The sequence below is a fragment of the Podarcis liolepis genome (assembly GCF_965112155.1).
Source record: "Podarcis liolepis genome assembly, chromosome: 1".
NCBI classification, from domain to species: Eukaryota; Metazoa; Chordata; class Lepidosauria; order Squamata; family Lacertidae; genus Podarcis; species Podarcis liolepis.
Window position 1 is genome coordinate 130,902,516 of NC_139554.1, and position 17,297 is coordinate 130,919,812.

Here is a 17,297-nt window from a genome sequence, read left to right on the forward strand (position 1 = left end):
GAACTCTGATCCATAAAGGATAAATTAATATTTAGTTGGGTATGAGACAGTATAATCTTGAACATGTCTGAATAAGTTGCATCTGAAAACTCCGCCTACAGTTTCTCATGCTACAAGAACACAGATAATCCTACTCACTGGGAAAATTAGAAATAACTGTCTTCATCCAAGCATGGAAACACAACTGAAGGAAATCACTATAGACCAACCCTGGTTGTTACAAGAATTAATTTCACCTTCCTCTCTTAACAAATACAATATACCACACTGGTTTAGCAGCTATGTTTTGCTTCTTAAAAAGAAATGCAAGGCCAAACAGAGGTCAAAGTAACCAGAAAACTAACCCAGAATTTAGCACAGAATTAACATCTTGTGTGTCCTGACTCCTGACATCTTCCTCACCTCTCGTTTATTGAAAGACCCCATATAAGTGGCTCTGCTCAAACTGGGAAAGAGGGTGATATTGCAGAAAACATGTGGGTATCATAGAATATACATCTCATTTGGTGATTTAACCTCCACACCCCAAAAGCAGCAGGAATAGGACAATCACCTCCATCCATTCCTTTGGTCAACAACGGAAATGGTCAGGGGAAGTCAGTTGCAGTACAGTGGTACCTCGGGTTAAGTACTTAATTCATTCCGGAGGTCCGTACTTAACCTGAAACTGTTCTTAACCTGAAGCACCACTTTATCTAATGGGGCCTCCTGCTGCTGCCGCGCCGCCGGAGGACAATTTCTGTTCTCATCCTGAAGCAAAGTTCTTAACCTGAAGCACTATTTCTGGGTTAGTGGAGTCTGTAACCTGAAGCGTACGTAACCCGAGGTACCACTGTATGCTTATTTTCAGAAATTTTCTCATTTAGTCTAGTTCACTTCTTTTTTGCAGCAAAATGATCTAACTATCCAAGTCCTTTATCTACTGTTCAGTTTCTCCAAATTCAGTCCCTGGTTCACACATTATGCTAAGCCATGGGGCATTTAATAACCACAAGTTAGCCAAAATTTGTCCCGCGGATTTTGAAACAAACCATGGCTTGTTTCCCCAGAGTCTCTATTTGCTTCCAGTTGTTCTCGTTGAACACCTTTGTAGCTTGGTGAGCACTGGCAGAGTGGAAACAGGGAAGACAAACCATAAAGGGCGCAGGATTCAAACATAATGGCAAGCCAAGATTAATAAGCCTACACCAAACCATGGCTTCAGATTATAGCTTGCTGGCAGTAACCAAGCTTAGCTATGCTGCTAGGCAGGCTTCATTCTGCTCTGGTCAGACCTCACCTGGAGTACTGTGTCCAGTTCTGGGCACCACAGTTCAAGAAGGACACTGACAAACTGGAACGTGCCCAGAGGAGGGCAACCAAAATGGTCAAAGGCCTGGAAACGATGCCTTATGAGGAACGGCTAAGGGAGCTGGGCATGTTTAGCCTGGAGAAGAGGAGGTTAAGGGGTGATATGATAGCCATGTTCAAATATATAAAAGGATGTCACATAGAGGAGGGAGAAAGGTTGTTTTCTGCTGCTCCAGAGAAGCGGACATGGAGCAATGGATCCAAACTACAAGAAAGAGGATTCCACCTAAACACTAGGAAGAACTTCCTGACAGTAAGAGCTGTTCGACAATGGAATTTGCTGCCAAGGAGTGTGGTGGAGTCTCCTTCTTTGGAGGTCTTTAAGTAGACTTGACAACCATATGTCAGGAGTGCTCTGATGGTGTTTTCTGCTTGGCAGGGGGTTGGACTCGATGGCCCTAGTGGTCTCTTCCAACTCTATGATTCTATAAAATAGGTTAGAATTATACGGCTCAGGTATTAGAAACTGAGATATGAAAGTTAGGAGCTAAATGGCACCTTAAACCGAGGTTATGGCCGCAACAACAGAATGTCCAGGCACACTTTTTTTAATAACGAAGAATACAAAGCTGAAAAATGAATGAACTGCAGCTAAAATATTACGTTCATTTTTCACACGGTCTAGTCCTTCTCCTACCCACCCCCCCTAATATTCTTAAGAGGGTCTCTTCTCCAGTCTTCAGAGAGTAGCTGGAAGTGGGGAGGCAGAAAATGGTCCTCCTTTCCTTCCACTCTTCAGTTTTAATCTGAAATCTTTGGTGCAGTACTGTGCCCAGAGCTCAGAAACTGCTTGCGTTCATGAAATCCCCTACTGCAAAATGTGCATAGAATAATGGGTGTTTCGGACACTGCCAAGCCACACCATCTCACCTGTCTCATTAATTAATTTTTGTGCTAATCTAACTTTACCTGTGTTCTTTCCCTTACCTTCCTCAGGGTTCAGTCTACAAGCCAGTGTGGAAGCAGATTTAGAGGCAACTAAGTCAAGTACTAGTGATGTATGGAAGTGAGAGCTGGACCATCAAGAAGGCTGATCGCCAAAGAATTGATGCTATTGAATTATGGTGCTGGAGGAGACTCTTGAGAGTCCCATGGACTGCAAGAAGATCAAACCTCTCCATTCTTAAGGAAATCAGCCCTGAGTGCTCACTGGATTGACAAAACCTGAAGCTGAGGCTCCAGTACTTTGGCCACCTCGTGAGAAGAGAAGACTCCCTGGAAAAGACCCTGATGTTGGGAAAGATGGAGGGCACAAGGAGAAGGGGACGACAGAGGATGAGATGGTTGGACAGTGTTCTCAAAGGTACCAGCATGAGTTTGACCAAACTGCGGGAGGCAGTGGAAGACAGGAGTGCCTGGCGTGCTCTGGTCCATGGAGTCACAGAGAGACGGACACGACTTAACGACTAAACAACAGCGAACAACAAAGTCAAGTACAGGCAACTCCCCTCTTGCACGTGATCGACTGGTGTGCAACCATGCACACGTGCGGCACTGGGAGAATGGAAGCAGCAGGAGAGAGCTGGAAAGTCCTTCTGGCTTGAAGAGAGACCCTCCCAGAGTCCAAAGAGGGTGCCGAAGAGACCAGAGGGACAGCAGGGCTTTGTTTTGGCTGCTCAGCCTCCCTGCCTAACAGCTGGCTTGGGGAAAAGCAGTTACTGCTACCACACTAACCTGTGCATCAGCTGTTCGGCGGGGAAACTGAGCAGCCAAAGCAAAGCCCTTCTAAACCTCCAGCTGTGGGGAGAGTACCTTCATGGGCCATGCAAATTCTCAAGGGTGCTCCCCGCTTATGGGCATTTCACTCATGCGCACAGGGCGCTGGGAAGTAAGTGGGGAGTTGCCTGTAAAGATATTTGCATTATCCATCAATCTATCGGAGGCCCAGAATAGGAAATGACACCATTAGAAGCAAAAGCATAGTTTTATTGAACTAGTCCTGATGCACAGTTATTCCTTCTCTTCAAATACCAGCAGCAAGTTTTGTCTCTTACAAGGACTAAATTCTTGAGACTACCATATTTTTTGCTGTATAAGACTCACTTTTTCCCTCCTAAAAAGGAAAGGGAAATGTGTGTGCGTCTTATGGAGCAAATGCAAGCTGCGCAGCTATCCCAGAAGCCAGAACAGCAAGAGGGATTGCTGCTTTCACTGTTCTGGCTTCTGAGATTCAGAATAGTTTTTTATTGTTTTCCTTCTCCAAAAACTAGGTGCATCTTATGGCCTGGTGCGTCTTATAGAGCGAAAAATACGGTAAATTCTTAATTGATCCCCATAGGAAATCCCAAGACGCAAATGAAAAAACCCAGAAGCCCTCTAATCAGAAAATATCACTGAACAGTTGCAGTTCCTACTTCTTTATACGTAATTAAAGGGCCACACCTCAGGGTTACACCTAGGTGTGAGTCAGGCACAACCTGCTTACTTCTGCTGGTTGGTAACAGTTAACTGATTTGTATTCCCACTGGGAAAAAGTTACTCTGCCAAAAAGAAAAGAAAAGAAAACTAGATTGTTTTGGCATTTGTTTTTGAAAAAAAATCCATGTTAACTACTGCTAATCATCTTATTTTCTTTTAAACGCTTACAAAATCAGTTACAAACTACATTCACGCAGCATTAACTCTGCTGGGTGTGTGACGTTTCTCTAATTGGATTACAGGTTGTAGAGAAACTCTAATTTCTTTTTTAAAAAAAACAAAACACCAAACCATGAACACAGGATTTCTGATAGTTTTGAGATCAGACTACTAGAGATAAGGGCTCTGAAGAAAACATTTTTTTTAGTCACAGGAAAGATACAGTCCCCACAGGGTTGATGTGTAGCACCACACCAGTTTACATCCTTGTGAGTAAACTTTTTTGTTAGCGTATTTTTCGCTCTATAGGACGCAGCCGACCATAGGACGCACCTTGTTTAGAGGGGGAGCCCCTTCATTTCTCCTGCCGCTTTGCTGAAGGGGCACTGCGCAGAGAGGGGGAGATTTTTTTTCCCTTGTTCTCCCCCTCTAAAACAAGGTGCATTTTGTGCGGTCAAGGTGCGTTCACCTGAAGCCTCTGGAGGCTTCAGGCGGCAACCTTGGAAGCCTGGAGAGCAAGAGGGGTCACTGCGCACTGACCCCTCTCGCTCTCCAGGCTTCAGAGAAGGCAACCCGAAGCCTCGGGAGTGCGGAGGGAGTGCTCACTCTGCGCTTCGGAGGCTTTGCGTTGCTATCGCTGAAGCCAAGGAGCCTGCATTCGCTCCATAGGATGCACACACATTTCCCCTTAATTTTTGGAGGGGGAAAAGTGCTTCCTATAGAGCGAAAAATACGGTAATTATCCGTTATCGACAACTTTCGATAATCAACCAAGCGTGTGGAAAGCAAGATGTCCAGGTGTCAGGATGGCACCTGACATCTCCACCATCTAGAGGTGCATGTCTGAGGATTCTTGGATCTTGACTGCTTTCACACACGAGCTACACATCCTGTAGAATTCTATCAGCTATATTTCATCTGCAAGATCGGAATGAATTTCAGGAACCCAAAAGACATATTACAAATTTGACTTTTGAGGCATCTGGCCCAAAAATGGCAACTAAGTCTTTCGTTTAGGGGACTGTAAGGTAAAAGTAAAGGGACCCCTGACCGCTAAGTCCAGTCGTGGCCGACTCTGGGGTTGCGGTGCTCATCTCGCTTTATTGGCCGAGGGAACCGACATACAGCTTCCGGGTCATGTGACCAGCATGACTAAGCCGCTTCTGGCGAAACCAGAGCAGCGCATGGAAACGCCGTTTACCTTCCCGCCGGAGCGGTTCCTATTTATCTACTTGCACTTTGATGTGCTTTCGAACTGCTAGGTTGGCAGGAGCAGGGACTGAGCAACGGGAGCTCACTCTGTCACGGGGATTCGAACCGCCGACCTTCTGATTGGCAAGCCCTAGGGTCTGTGGTTGGAAGAGAGCGATCCCCACAGAGGCTTGGGAAAAGGTTGACAACTCTGGGAAACGGGGGGTGGGGCACCGGAGGGATCTTTGCACCACGGCGCAGGATATGCTTAAGACGGCCCTGACCCTGAGATTAAGAGTCTCCATGCTCCAGCAACTGAGCTATCACACCGTCATGTACATACATCTGTGCATAAAGAACTTCATAAAGCACCAGCATTGCAGATGCTCTTTTGAGACTGCAATTATTGCAGGGCAGTGATGAAAAAACTTCACTTTTCAGCAACGTTGTTTTTTTTTTAAAAAAAATAACCCTGTTAGAAACAAGGCTATCAGCCTTACAAAGGCGCTCTGTTTTGACGAAGTCTGGAAAGACTGGCTAAATATAACCAGCCTTCTCCAGGTTTGGCAGCATTATGTTTCCAAATTGTGACTATCACTTGAGAAGAGATAATGGCAGATTTGTTTTGTCTTCTGTTTTGGTCTCTCGCAAGCATGGAGGAAGCCTACGTAAGGGAGGTGTGGGCAGTAGGAGCAAAGTCTTCTCCAGCCCACCTCACCATGCAGTTTGTGAAAACAAGTTATTGGTTGGGATCCAAATCAAACGTACCATCCATGTGCATGCCAGCACAATATGTGCCAGAGGAAAGCACTTGTGCTTGGTTGCAGTAATATTTCATAGTCACATAAATACTATGCAAAAATATACATTATACAAGCATAAAGAAGTAGGCGGCGAGATAACACAAGCTTAAACAAGACTTCTATAAATAACTGTATGATTTGTTCACATACATAATTCAGAGTATGTGTTGTTTATCCTACAGTCCCCAATTAAAAATAATACTACTACTTTGGCTTTTATAAACAATTTCAGTAAAGCAACGTCTTCAAAAATGTTGCCCATCCAATGACCTTTTAATGCTTTTTCCTTTCCTACTGGTTTTGGGGGACAGGGGGCGGGCAGGTGTGGGGGACTCCCTGGTCCTGAACGGGGTATCTGACTTTTAGAAGACAACTGAAGGAGGCAACCCTGTTTCGGGAAATTTTTAATGTCTAATGTTTGTATGTGCTGTAGGCTGCCCAGAGTGGTTGGGGAAACCTAGCCAGATGGGCAGGGTAAAAATAATAAATTTATTATTATTATTTATTTCCCCGCTATAAATCATTTTAAAAAGGGCATAATATTAACTTCCAGAACTCCCTTGTGGGTGCCAGTCCAAAGGGCCCTGAGAGATTCAGGAAGGTCAAGACCATGAAGGTGAACAAAATGGTCAAAGGCCTGGAAACGATGCCTTATGAGGAACAGCTAAGGGAGCTGGGCATGTTTAGCCTGGAGAAGAGGAGGTTAAGGGGTGATATGATAGCCATGTTCAAATATATAAAAGGATGTCATATAGAGGAGGGAGAAAGGTTGTTTTCTGCTGCTCCAGAGAAGCGGACATGGAGCAATGGATCCAAACTACAAGAAAGAAGATTCCACCTAAACATTAGGAAGAACTTCCTGACAGTAAGAGCTGTTCGGCAGTGGAATTTGCTGCCAAGGAGTGTGGTGGAGTCTCCTTCTTTGGAGGTCTTTAAGCAGAGGCTTGACAACCATATGTCAGGAGTGCTCTGATGGTGTTTCCTGCTTGGCAGGGGGTTGGACTGGATGGCCCTTGTGGTCTCTTCCAACTCTATGATTCTATGAACAGATCAGCGCACACAACACTTTGGCTTGCAGACCATATCTTGACTATGTAAGGAAGGCTACTAGTGAGCACTGTGCCCCTGAATGACCTACTATTTGTCTCTACAGGTAGCAAGAGCACAACACTGCCCATATAGTTTTTACTTGCAAATGGTCCTTTCCTAGCTAGATACAGCTTGGTGTATACATTCGTACACACCAAGAGTTCAAACTATCAATTCACCCATTTCAATTTAGTATAGTGGTACCTCGGGTTAAGTACTTAATTCATTCTGGAGGTCCGTTCTTAACCTGAAACTGTTCTTAACCTGAAGCACCACTTTAGCTAATGGGGCCTCCTGCTGCCGCCACGCCACCACAGCACAATTTCTATTCTCATCCTGAAGCAAAGTTCTTAACCCGAGGTACTATTTTGGGGGGGGGTTAGTGGAGTCTGTAACCTGAAGCGTATGTAACCCGAGGTACCACTGTATGCAGATCTGGCTCACCATTCAAAAACTCCTAGCTGGGATTATGGCTCCTAACTAGTAGCAACTATTCACTTTCCTATGCCTCCTTAAACCTGACAAGAGGCTTCATTTTAATATTGTTTTTTCTGTTTCAGAATTTGTCTCCATATGGATAGTACAAGAGAAGAACACCCCACCTGTATTATAGCGAACAATGCAGGGGGTTTTTTTTGAGAATCTCTCGCAAGAAGTTTGACCTGAATTTTTCAGGTCTCTGGAATGTTTGTTTTGGATTCCCTAACTTCTTGCTCCCTCGTGAAACAAACTTACGAGGAAGTTTGACTGTTTGTTTTACCATCATAATTAACGGTGACAATTTAGGCTTAGATAAATAACCAGGCACGTTGGATGCTATACACTAATAACTCAAACATTTATCAAAGACAGGAGAAGCTGAATCTTCATCTTTCCTCCCCTGAAAGCATTGCTTAAGAGGAACATTTAATTGAATGGAACTTCCCACACATAACTCAGACTGCATCCCAGATTCTTGTGAAGTGGATACACATATTTGCAATCAGTACGACAATCGAGATGCTATCCTGATGGATGCTATAGCCCAAGACATCTGAAGGGCTGTAAGTCCCCACCACTCTTCCAGAACAGGCACATCCAACTCCCAAGAGACAGTGATCTATTCACAGTATATATATAAAAAAAAACAGACAGTGATCTTCCCATTGTCTTTGGAGAATGGACCAGAGTTGTTGAGCTTTCTGTAAGGAGCCAGAGTGCGGTAGGGGGTTTTTTGGGGGGGGGAGAGATTTTTAAGGGTCCAAAGATTGACCACGATTGACCAGGAACACCCTGCAATCAACCAGTGGTGGATCACAATCAATCTGTTGGACATGCCTGCTCTAGAATTACCGTACTTTTCACTTTATAAGACACACCAGACCGTAAGACGCACCTAGCTTTTGGAGGAGGAAAACAAGAAAAAAAATATTCTGAAACTCAGAAGCCAGAACAACAAGAGGGATCGCTACGCAGTGAAAGCAGCGATTGCTCCTGCAGTTCTGGCTTCTGGGATAGCTGCGCAGCCTGCATTCGCTCCATAAGACACACACATTCCCCCTTACTTTTTAGGAGGGAAAAAGTGAGTCTTATAGAGCAAAAAATATGGTAATTTCCTGGACTTTTATCACAGAGTTACATTTACCACGGGCCCCTATTCCAAGCCCCCTATTTCTTTCATAGGTGGTTCATGCAAAACTTTAAACACATCACCAAAGCTGGAACTCTAAGGTACGTTCTGAAAGAGATTATGGTATATCTTTCGGAACTCAGAACATAGGCACAGTGATTACAATACATTGTTTCATACGCAAATAATTCATAGCTGGTGCGCAAATTGTAATGCATTGTAATCAGCATAAAATACAAGGTATTTCCTTGTCAACGGAAGAAGAAAAAACTTAGAAGTGTTTCCTAGGGCTCTTTCTCAACCACCTACACTGATGTTGCATCTTGTGGATGAAAGAATACTCAGCTTGTGAAGCCGCATTATCAAGAAGGGAAATGTGTCTGTAATCAGCTCTCTTCTAAATCAATCACACGGCACACAGGTGTCTAGGGTTTATGGTGTTAACAGAGCAATAAAAATGAAACACTTGCAGAGTACCTGATTTACATCATCAGCATGTGCTTGTTTCTAAAGGAGAAGGAAGAAAGCACTGCTCAAGCATTTGTAGAAGCTTGGAAAAGACCACACTGGCCCAAACACACATTGATTTGAGAACCAAGGTCTCTGAGGGGCATCTAAGGTAGGGTGGTCCAATGACCACAGGTGGCCCTCTCCAAGGCCTTTCTTCGGGGCCCTCAGAAACATCTGACAGGGTCCTAGAGTCCTCCCGCATCCTTCCCAGGATGTAGTCGTGCTCTAGGGCAGGCTTCCTCAAGCTCGGCCCTCCAGATGTTTTTGGCCTACAACTCCCATGATCCCTAGCTAGCAGGACCAGTGGTCAGGGATGATGGGAATTGTAGTCTCAAAACATCTGGAGGGCCGAGGTTGAGGAAGCCTGCTCTAGGGCTCTGCCAGAGCTTCGCAACACCTTCCCAAAGTAAGTAGTTACTTCCCAAAGTAAGTAAGGTAAAGGTAAAGGGACCCCTTACCATTAGGTCCAGTCGTGACTGACTCTGGGGTTGCGGCGCTCATCTCGTTTTATTGGCCGAGGGAGCCAGCGTACAGCTTCCGGGTCATGTGGCCAGCATGACTAAGCCGCTTCTGGCGAACCAGAGCATCGCACGGAAAAGCCATTTACCTTCCCGCCGGAGTGGTACCTATTTATCTACTTGCACTTTGACGTGCTTTCGAACTGCTAGGTTGGCAGGAGCAGGGACCGAGCAATGGGAGCTCACCCTGTCGTGGGGATTTGAACCGCCGACCTTCTGATCGGCAAGTCCTAGGCTCTGTGGTTTAACCCACAGCGCCACCCGTGTCCCTTCCCAAAGTAAGTACTTACTACCAAAGTACTTACTTCCCAAGTAAGCCCAGTGCATGACTTACCCAGCTTTGGGAAAGCAGAACGAGGGCTGGAGAGGAGCATCAAATTTTGGCCTGACTCCTCACCCCTGCACAACACAGCAGTGTGCAGCAAGCGGGTTTCATGTTGAAGTACCCATTTGATATAAAAAGTTGGACTGCCCTGATCTATAAGTAAATAAGCACACCATTTGTTTACCAAATACACCACTCCCTTTATGCCCTACTGCTTTATCTTCTTTATTATACCCATATTTAACACAGCAGAGTATAACGTATATTTAGCAGCTCAATAAACAATCTGAAATAGCTACCGCCCATTATGGTGGAGGGGGGAGAGGACTGGGAGGGGCGATTTGTGTTTGCAAATGTTTCGTGGCAAAAATCAAGCCAGGAGACTTTATTATCATATTGCAGAACCACTTGGCCAAAACCAACCATCAAACCTCATGAATCTCCGAACTGTTCATGTACAAGTTATTGGTTTTTTTTGCTACTCAATGGTTTGTTTTCAATTAGTGTGATGCTTCTACTTTAAGTATGGCTATAAGATGAACATACAAAGCTTTCTGATATATCTAGCCCTATATTCTCAACATAGATATTGCCTATCATTGAGCTGATGGATTTCCCCAACCGAAAATATGCAATTCTGCATCCAGCCTTGCCAAGCACTGGATTTGGCATGTCTCATAAAGAATGCATTCTACCACTGAGCTATAGTCCTGGTCCAGTAAGAAACACATGCCATTGGGGAATCAAGCCCTGGTTTCCCGCACAATGGACATACATGTTCACCGCTCTACTAACAATGAAAAGGGTTCTCCATTTATCAGAGCCAGCAACTCATTGTAGTAAGGCATAGGTAGGCAAACTAAGGCCTGGGGGCTGGATCCAGCTCAATCGCCTTCCAAATCCGGCCCACGGACGGTATGGGAATCAGCGTGTTTTTACATGAGTAGGATGTGTCCTTTTATTTAAAATGCATCTCTGGGTTATTTGTGGGGCCTGCCTGGTGTTTTTACATGAGTGGAAAGTGTGCTTTTATTTAAAATGAATCTCTGGGTTATTTGTGGGGCAAAGGAATTCGTTCATTATTATTTTTTCAAAACATAGTTTGGTCCCCCACAAGGGCTGAGGGACAGTGGACCGGCCCCCTGCTGAAAAAGTTTGCTGACCCCTGTACAGTCATACCTCGGGATGAATACGCTTCGGGTTAGGCAAATTCGGGTTGCGCTCCACGGCGACCAGGAAGTAACGGAGCACGTTACTTCCGGGTTTCACCGCGCGCGCATGCACAGACCGTCAAAATGACATCATGCACATGCGCAGAAGTACCGAAACGTGACCCGTGCACGCGCAGACGCAGGTTACGTTTGCTTCAGGATGCGAACGGGGCTCCGGAACGGATCCCATTCGCATCCCAAGGTAGCACTGTAGTTTGGTATCTGAAGAAGTGTGCATGCACACGAAAGCTCATACCAGTAACAAATTTAGTTGGTCTCTAAGGTGCTACTGGAAGGATTTTTTTTATTTTGTTTCCCCTATAGTAATGTATCCCTTTTGGTGTAAGACATGCCATGAACAAAAGAGATACTTTAAAAATAGAAAAGATTCACAAGCAGTAACTCAGGTGGAACATGAAACTATCTGTTTAAGAACGAGAGCAGAATTTGAAGATCATCCTGGAGCAAGGAACCAGCAGCTGTCTAGATGATACAACTCCAGTCATTGGCTATGGTGGTTGGGGCTGATACCAAGTCCAACACCCTCTGGTGGGCCACACATTCCCAACCCATCTCCTACAGGAAATACAGAGTCAAGACACAACAGAGGCTTACCTCTGACCCACCCACTTTCACACCATCCAACATACTGGGATCTTCAGAAGAAGGAACCAGAGGCAGCAGCTATGCCAGTCAGTCTTGCATGAAGGACAAGAGGAAAACAACATAGGGATAGAGCATGTTCTCCAGTTGCAAGGTGGACTCAAAGCAGCTTCCCACAGCTGAATGCTCTCTGCCCAGCCTACACCATTAAAAGGCACATGGAGCTCAGCCATCCCATTTTTGGCAACTTCACCATTTCTCCTCCAGCAGTTGCCAGGTATGTGGGGCAGCGCGAGAACTCAGAATGAGATGGATGGAGATGGACCTACATAGCAATTGCTGTTAGATGGTACAGACTGGGTGAAGGTCATTCATCACAAGGAGGTTGGTTTTGCTGGCCATCAGCTTGGCAAAATCATAACGAATGCTAGAAAGTGACAAACAAGTCCAGTGATGCAGACTTTAACAAGTCTATGGCCCTTCAGTTTAGGAATCTTTAGTCACCTGTGGTAAGTAGCTCAGAAATGAAGAAGAAAAATAGCTAAGTTAACATGGAAGTTAGCAGCACTGCAAAACCCAAGACACTTAAATTAGAATAAAGGCCCGTTGAAGTGGTAAACAAAATAGAGCCGTACGTCTAACCTTCCGATTGTAACAATTCATACAAACATATTTGGCAGTGCTGTTCTGAGTATTATTTGCACCCTCTTGTCTTCCTTGTACCCAAGAGCTGCTATTGGCTGGACAACCTATCAGCTCCCAGGGAGATCTTATGATGGTGCTATATAGATCTAATAAATAAATAAAAGTTTGGCATTGCTATTTGCAACTAACGTTTTGCCTTTATAAACACTTCAGCCACACATAAAACACAACAGTTTTTTTTCCCTTAAAGGAAACCAGACAATATGTTTATAAGCAACATTGATGAAGGGAAATTGGCATGGAACATCACAATCCCATCGCTCATCTTATGCTGTGGTGTCATTTTTGACAGCAGTCTACCATCTATGAAAAGGCCATTCAAGCAACTGGCAATGCGCTTCTGTCTCAAAATATGCACGCATGCAGCAGAAGGATGCATGCAATCACTTTGCAGGCAGAAGCCACAGGAGGCGACTTTGCCTTGCCTTGTTACAGGTAAAGAACATTCCTTACCTTTTCTTTGGTTCTCAGGTATCTCTGGAGAGCCTGCTGTGTTAAGTCTCTAACCGGGATCTGTCCATCTTTACAGGGAACCACAATCCCCGTCTTGCCAAAGCAAACCGTCACTTTCATCTCATCCAAATAAAAACCTATTTAGAGGCCTGTTGTTGTTGTTGTTTATAAAAAACGAGGGGTTTCAAAAGGAAATGATGGGGGGGGTAGAGAGAGTTGTGGGCAGCCTTGCCAGCAAAGCGAGCAAAATAACATTCACTTCCCAACTCTTAAAACAGATCCTAAGCCTCACTGTTTGGGGGCAATGGGGTGGGGTGGGGGGAAGAAAAACTAAAAGCTCCTCTGAGCAGCAGCAGGTGTTTGAGGAAGGGGGAGAAAAAGAGAGAGAGAAGGAAAGAGGGCCAGAACTGCTGGAGGGAGAGAAACAGGCCCGGGAGATGGAGGCAGGCCAAGCAGCCCTGAAGGCTGAGGCAAAGCGCAACGGCAACAAAGGTCACACGCGCGTTCTCCAATGGAGAGGGAGAGAAAGAGGCAGAGTAAGGGAAGGAGGGACCGAGGCAGACTGGGTCTGCCCTATGGAAGCCAGCTGCACGCACCACGGAGGGGGAAGAGAGAGGGTGGCGGCGGCCTCCGTCTCCTGCGCGCACAAACGCGGCGGCTGGGAGGGAGTTGGGAAACGGCGAAGGCGCGCAGCGGCGGCGACCCCGAGGGCGAAGGAAAAGGGCGGCCCTTGGCTCCCCACCCCGCCGAGCCTTCCCCACAGGCTGCTTCCCCAGAGGCGGAGGAGGCGGCCAAAACCGGAAGGGAGAGATTGGAAGCGTCTGTGCGCCCCAGGGGAAGAAGCGCAGGCCGAGCCTTGGAGAGAGGCGCGCCAACGCGGCGAGGCACCTCGGTCTCGGAGGGAGGGCAGCTTGGGAACGGCGGGTGGGGGGGGGAGTTTCTTTCTTTCCTTCCTTCCTTCCTTCCTTTTCTCCTTCCCGCCGCCCGCCCCCTCTCCGTGGGGAAGCTGCCTGGGCACCCCGACTCCCGCCCCTTCCCGCGTGCGCCCTGCCAGGGTCTCTCCACCCGACTCCTCGCGGCTCAGCGCCCAGGCACCCCGGGAAGGGAAGGCACGGCTCTCGGTCGTGGGGGGTGCGCAAGGTTTGCGCGCGTGCTTTGCTTCCTCCCGCAGCAACGGCAACAGCTTAAAGGGGCCGCGGACACCTCCTGGGCCAGCCGGCCGCCCTCCCGCTCCTCCTCCTCCTTCATCGAGCGTTTTAAATGCAAGCTCCGTAGCCCCGCAGCAACAAGTCCTCTCGCCAGAGCGAGGCGAGGCAGAGGGAAACTACGTATCCACTGCTTGATCTGCTTCCCACCAAGTTGCGATTTTGTTTTTTCCCCGAAACTTTGTTGACATTTTTAAATACAGTGTTGCCTTCCAAGACACGAGCAGATGTTAAGTGTTGCAGGCAGACTTCGACGCTGCACGGACTGCAGGAAAGCAAACACGGGGGAATCTTCCGCATTTACAGATCCCAGTTCTGAAAGCTCATATGTATTCTTCCATAGAGTTGGAAGGGAGGAAAGGGTCATCTAGTCCAACCCCTGCAGGAATATTAACACGCGGTTTCCCCATCCGATTTGAAACCGGACCGGAATCTGCTTAGCTTTACAGATTTCTCCTTAGTGCAGATTACTATTTGTTAACAGACAATGCAAACCAGCCAAGCTGACTTGGAGAGGTTAGCCTGCTTTCTGTGATCTTCCTCACATTCTCCAGCTGTGGGACTGTGCAAACCCTGTGTGTTTATGTGGAAATTAAAGGTAAAGGGACCCCTGACCATTAGGTCCAGTTGACTCTGGGGTTGTGGCACTCATCTCGCTTTACTGGCCGAGGGAGCCGGCGTACAGCTTCTGGGTCATGTGGCCAGCATGACTAAGCCGCTTCTGGCGAACCAGAGCAGCGCACGGAAACGCCGTTTACCTTCCCGCCTGAGCGGTACCTATTTATCTACTTGCACTTTGACTTGCTTTCAAACTGCTAGGTTGGCAGGAGCAGGGACCAAGCAATGGGAGCTCACCCTGTCGCGGGGATTCGAATCGCCAACCTTCTGATCGGCAAGCCCTAGGCTCTGTGGTTTAACCCACAGCGCCACCCACGTCCCTTTATGTGGCAATTAAAGGTACCCCTGCCCGTATGGACCACTCGTGACCAACTCTAGGGTTGCGCGCTCATCTCGCTCAAGATGCCGGGAGCCGGCGCCGTCCGAAGACACTTCCAGGTCACGTGGCCATCGTGACGAAGCTGCAACTGGCGAGCCAGCACCATTGCCACACACGGAAACACCGTCTACCTTGCCGCTATAAAGCGGTACCTATTTATCTACTTGCACTTTGATGTGCTTTCGAACTGCTAGGTTGGCAGGAGCAGGGACCAAGCAACGGGAGCTCACCCCGTCGGGGGGATTCGAACCACCAACCTTCTGATCGGCAAGTCCTAGGCTTTGTGGTTTAACCCACAGCGCCACCCGCATCCCTTTATGTGGCAATTAAGTCGCACCACATTCACAAGTATGGCCTGGTGGCAATAGTATGCACACTTCCCATGACAATAAGCAAGGCCGGCCCATGCATGAGGCAGGGTGAGGCAACAGCCTCAGGCAGTGGGATCCACAGGCAGCAGATCCCAATGTAAACCTTCAGGCACTAAAAGTCTGGAGTCAGCACACATAGGGACTGCAAAGGCTATTCTGGCAAATAGGTGCTCTGACCATTTTGATGGAGCAGTTTTGCGTTGCTTTCACAGAACAACCATTGCTACTTAGGGTGAAAGGAATGCACTGAAAAAGGAAGGTTGGTGAGCAGCTGGAAGGCTTTCATTCTAGAATTCTGCACATGCCCTACATAAGAGATGTGCAATGCAATACATTTACTCAGAAATAAATCCCACTGTGAAGGCAATATGGTTTATAGAAGCTGTCATCAATCATAACAGTACTCCCAGTTTTTTTAAAAAAACCCAACAACATCCAAATTAACTAGCACCCTACATTATTTTCCTTTAAATTGTTTAATGTGACTTAACAGTCAACTATTTAGAATGACAACAACAACAATGTATAGAAACAGTAAAATCTCTATGAGTAAAATAGCAGCAAAAGAAAATGGATGATTAAAAGCTCAGGAGATTAACACTGTCTTGGCCTGCTGCTTGAAGGTTAATGAGACTGGTGATGAGGTTCTCTTTCTTGGGATGGTATTCCACAACCAGGGTGCCACCACAGAGCAGTCCCTATCTCTGGTGGTAATCGACTTAACCTTCGAAGACACAGGGTTACTTAGAATAGTTTGGCACCCATTGGAACTGGTAGGCTGGCAAACAGAACATGAAGCCAGAACCAAAGATAGGCAGAGGTACCCCCTCACTGGCTGTAAGCAAGAAGGCAGGCAGGCAGGCAGGCAAGGGTAGACTGTGATTGATGGGGTACTGTCTCATTCACTGTTATAGACCAGGTTCGCATTACCATTGTTATTCGGTTGCTTTGTAAGGAAGAAAGCAGGGTCACACTTGGTCATGTGGAAGTAGGGTACATTTCCTCATTCCTAGAAACAGCTGAAGTGGCTTTGGGTTTGTTGCCCAGCACAGTTCCAAGTGCAGGTATTGACCTTTAAAACCACATTGTTTGGGTCCAAAGTACATGATCGCTGAATTCACTGAATTCATTGCTGGAGGTTGTTCCACTGTAGGAAGTGAAAGAAGGATGTGAGCCTTCTTGGTGGTGGCACCTAGCCTAGCCTGTGAGATGTTCTTCCTACAGAGGCTCATTTGGTGCTCATGTGATTTTTTTCACATCTCATACAAATACCTTTTCTATTTCCCCAGGCCTATTCAGAAGTTTTAACCCTAAGCAAATAAGTTTTATTTTTTTCATGCTGCTCTTACCTACTATGACACAAACAGGTATTAAAACACTTCCAGCACTCTGAAGCTACTCTGATGATGATGCCAACCAAGGCTGCGATCCTAACCGCTTGCCTGAGAGTAAGACCGATTGAATTCAATAGGACTTACATTTGAGTAGGCATGTTTAGGATTGCATTACTAGTCATTGAACATGACTACCACACCTGAAGGGACACGGGTGGCTCTGTGGTCTAAACCACTGAGCCTCTTGGGCTGGCCAATCAGAAGGTCGGCGGTTCGAATCCCTGTGACGGAGTGAGCTCCCGTTGCTCAGTCCCATTTCCTGCCAACCTAGCAGTTCGAAAGCACACCAAAAAGTGCAAGTAGATAAGTAGGTGCAAGTAGATAAGTACCTCCGGCGGGAAGGTAAATGGCATTTCCATGCGCTGCTCTGGTTTTGGTGTTCCATT

The 17,297-nt window shown here is 46.6% G+C and overlaps 1 protein-coding gene across 2 annotated transcripts in view; it reads right to left on the reverse strand.

Annotated features, from left to right (window-relative positions):
- PARD3B (par-3 family cell polarity regulator beta) overlaps positions 1–14,158 on the reverse strand; it is a 579,832-nt gene extending 565,674 nt beyond the window's left edge. Inside the window, exon 1 of one of the 2 annotated variants that reach the window (XM_083472433.1) lies at positions 12,945–14,158. In XM_083472433.1, the coding sequence (XP_083328559.1) occupies positions 12,945–13,064 (120 nt within the window). In that variant the 5' untranslated portion in view covers positions 13,065–14,158. The remainder of the gene's footprint in view (positions 1–12,944) is intronic. The other variant, XM_083472434.1, reaches the window with a different exon arrangement.
- Between the last annotated feature and the right edge of the window lie 3,139 nt (positions 14,159–17,297).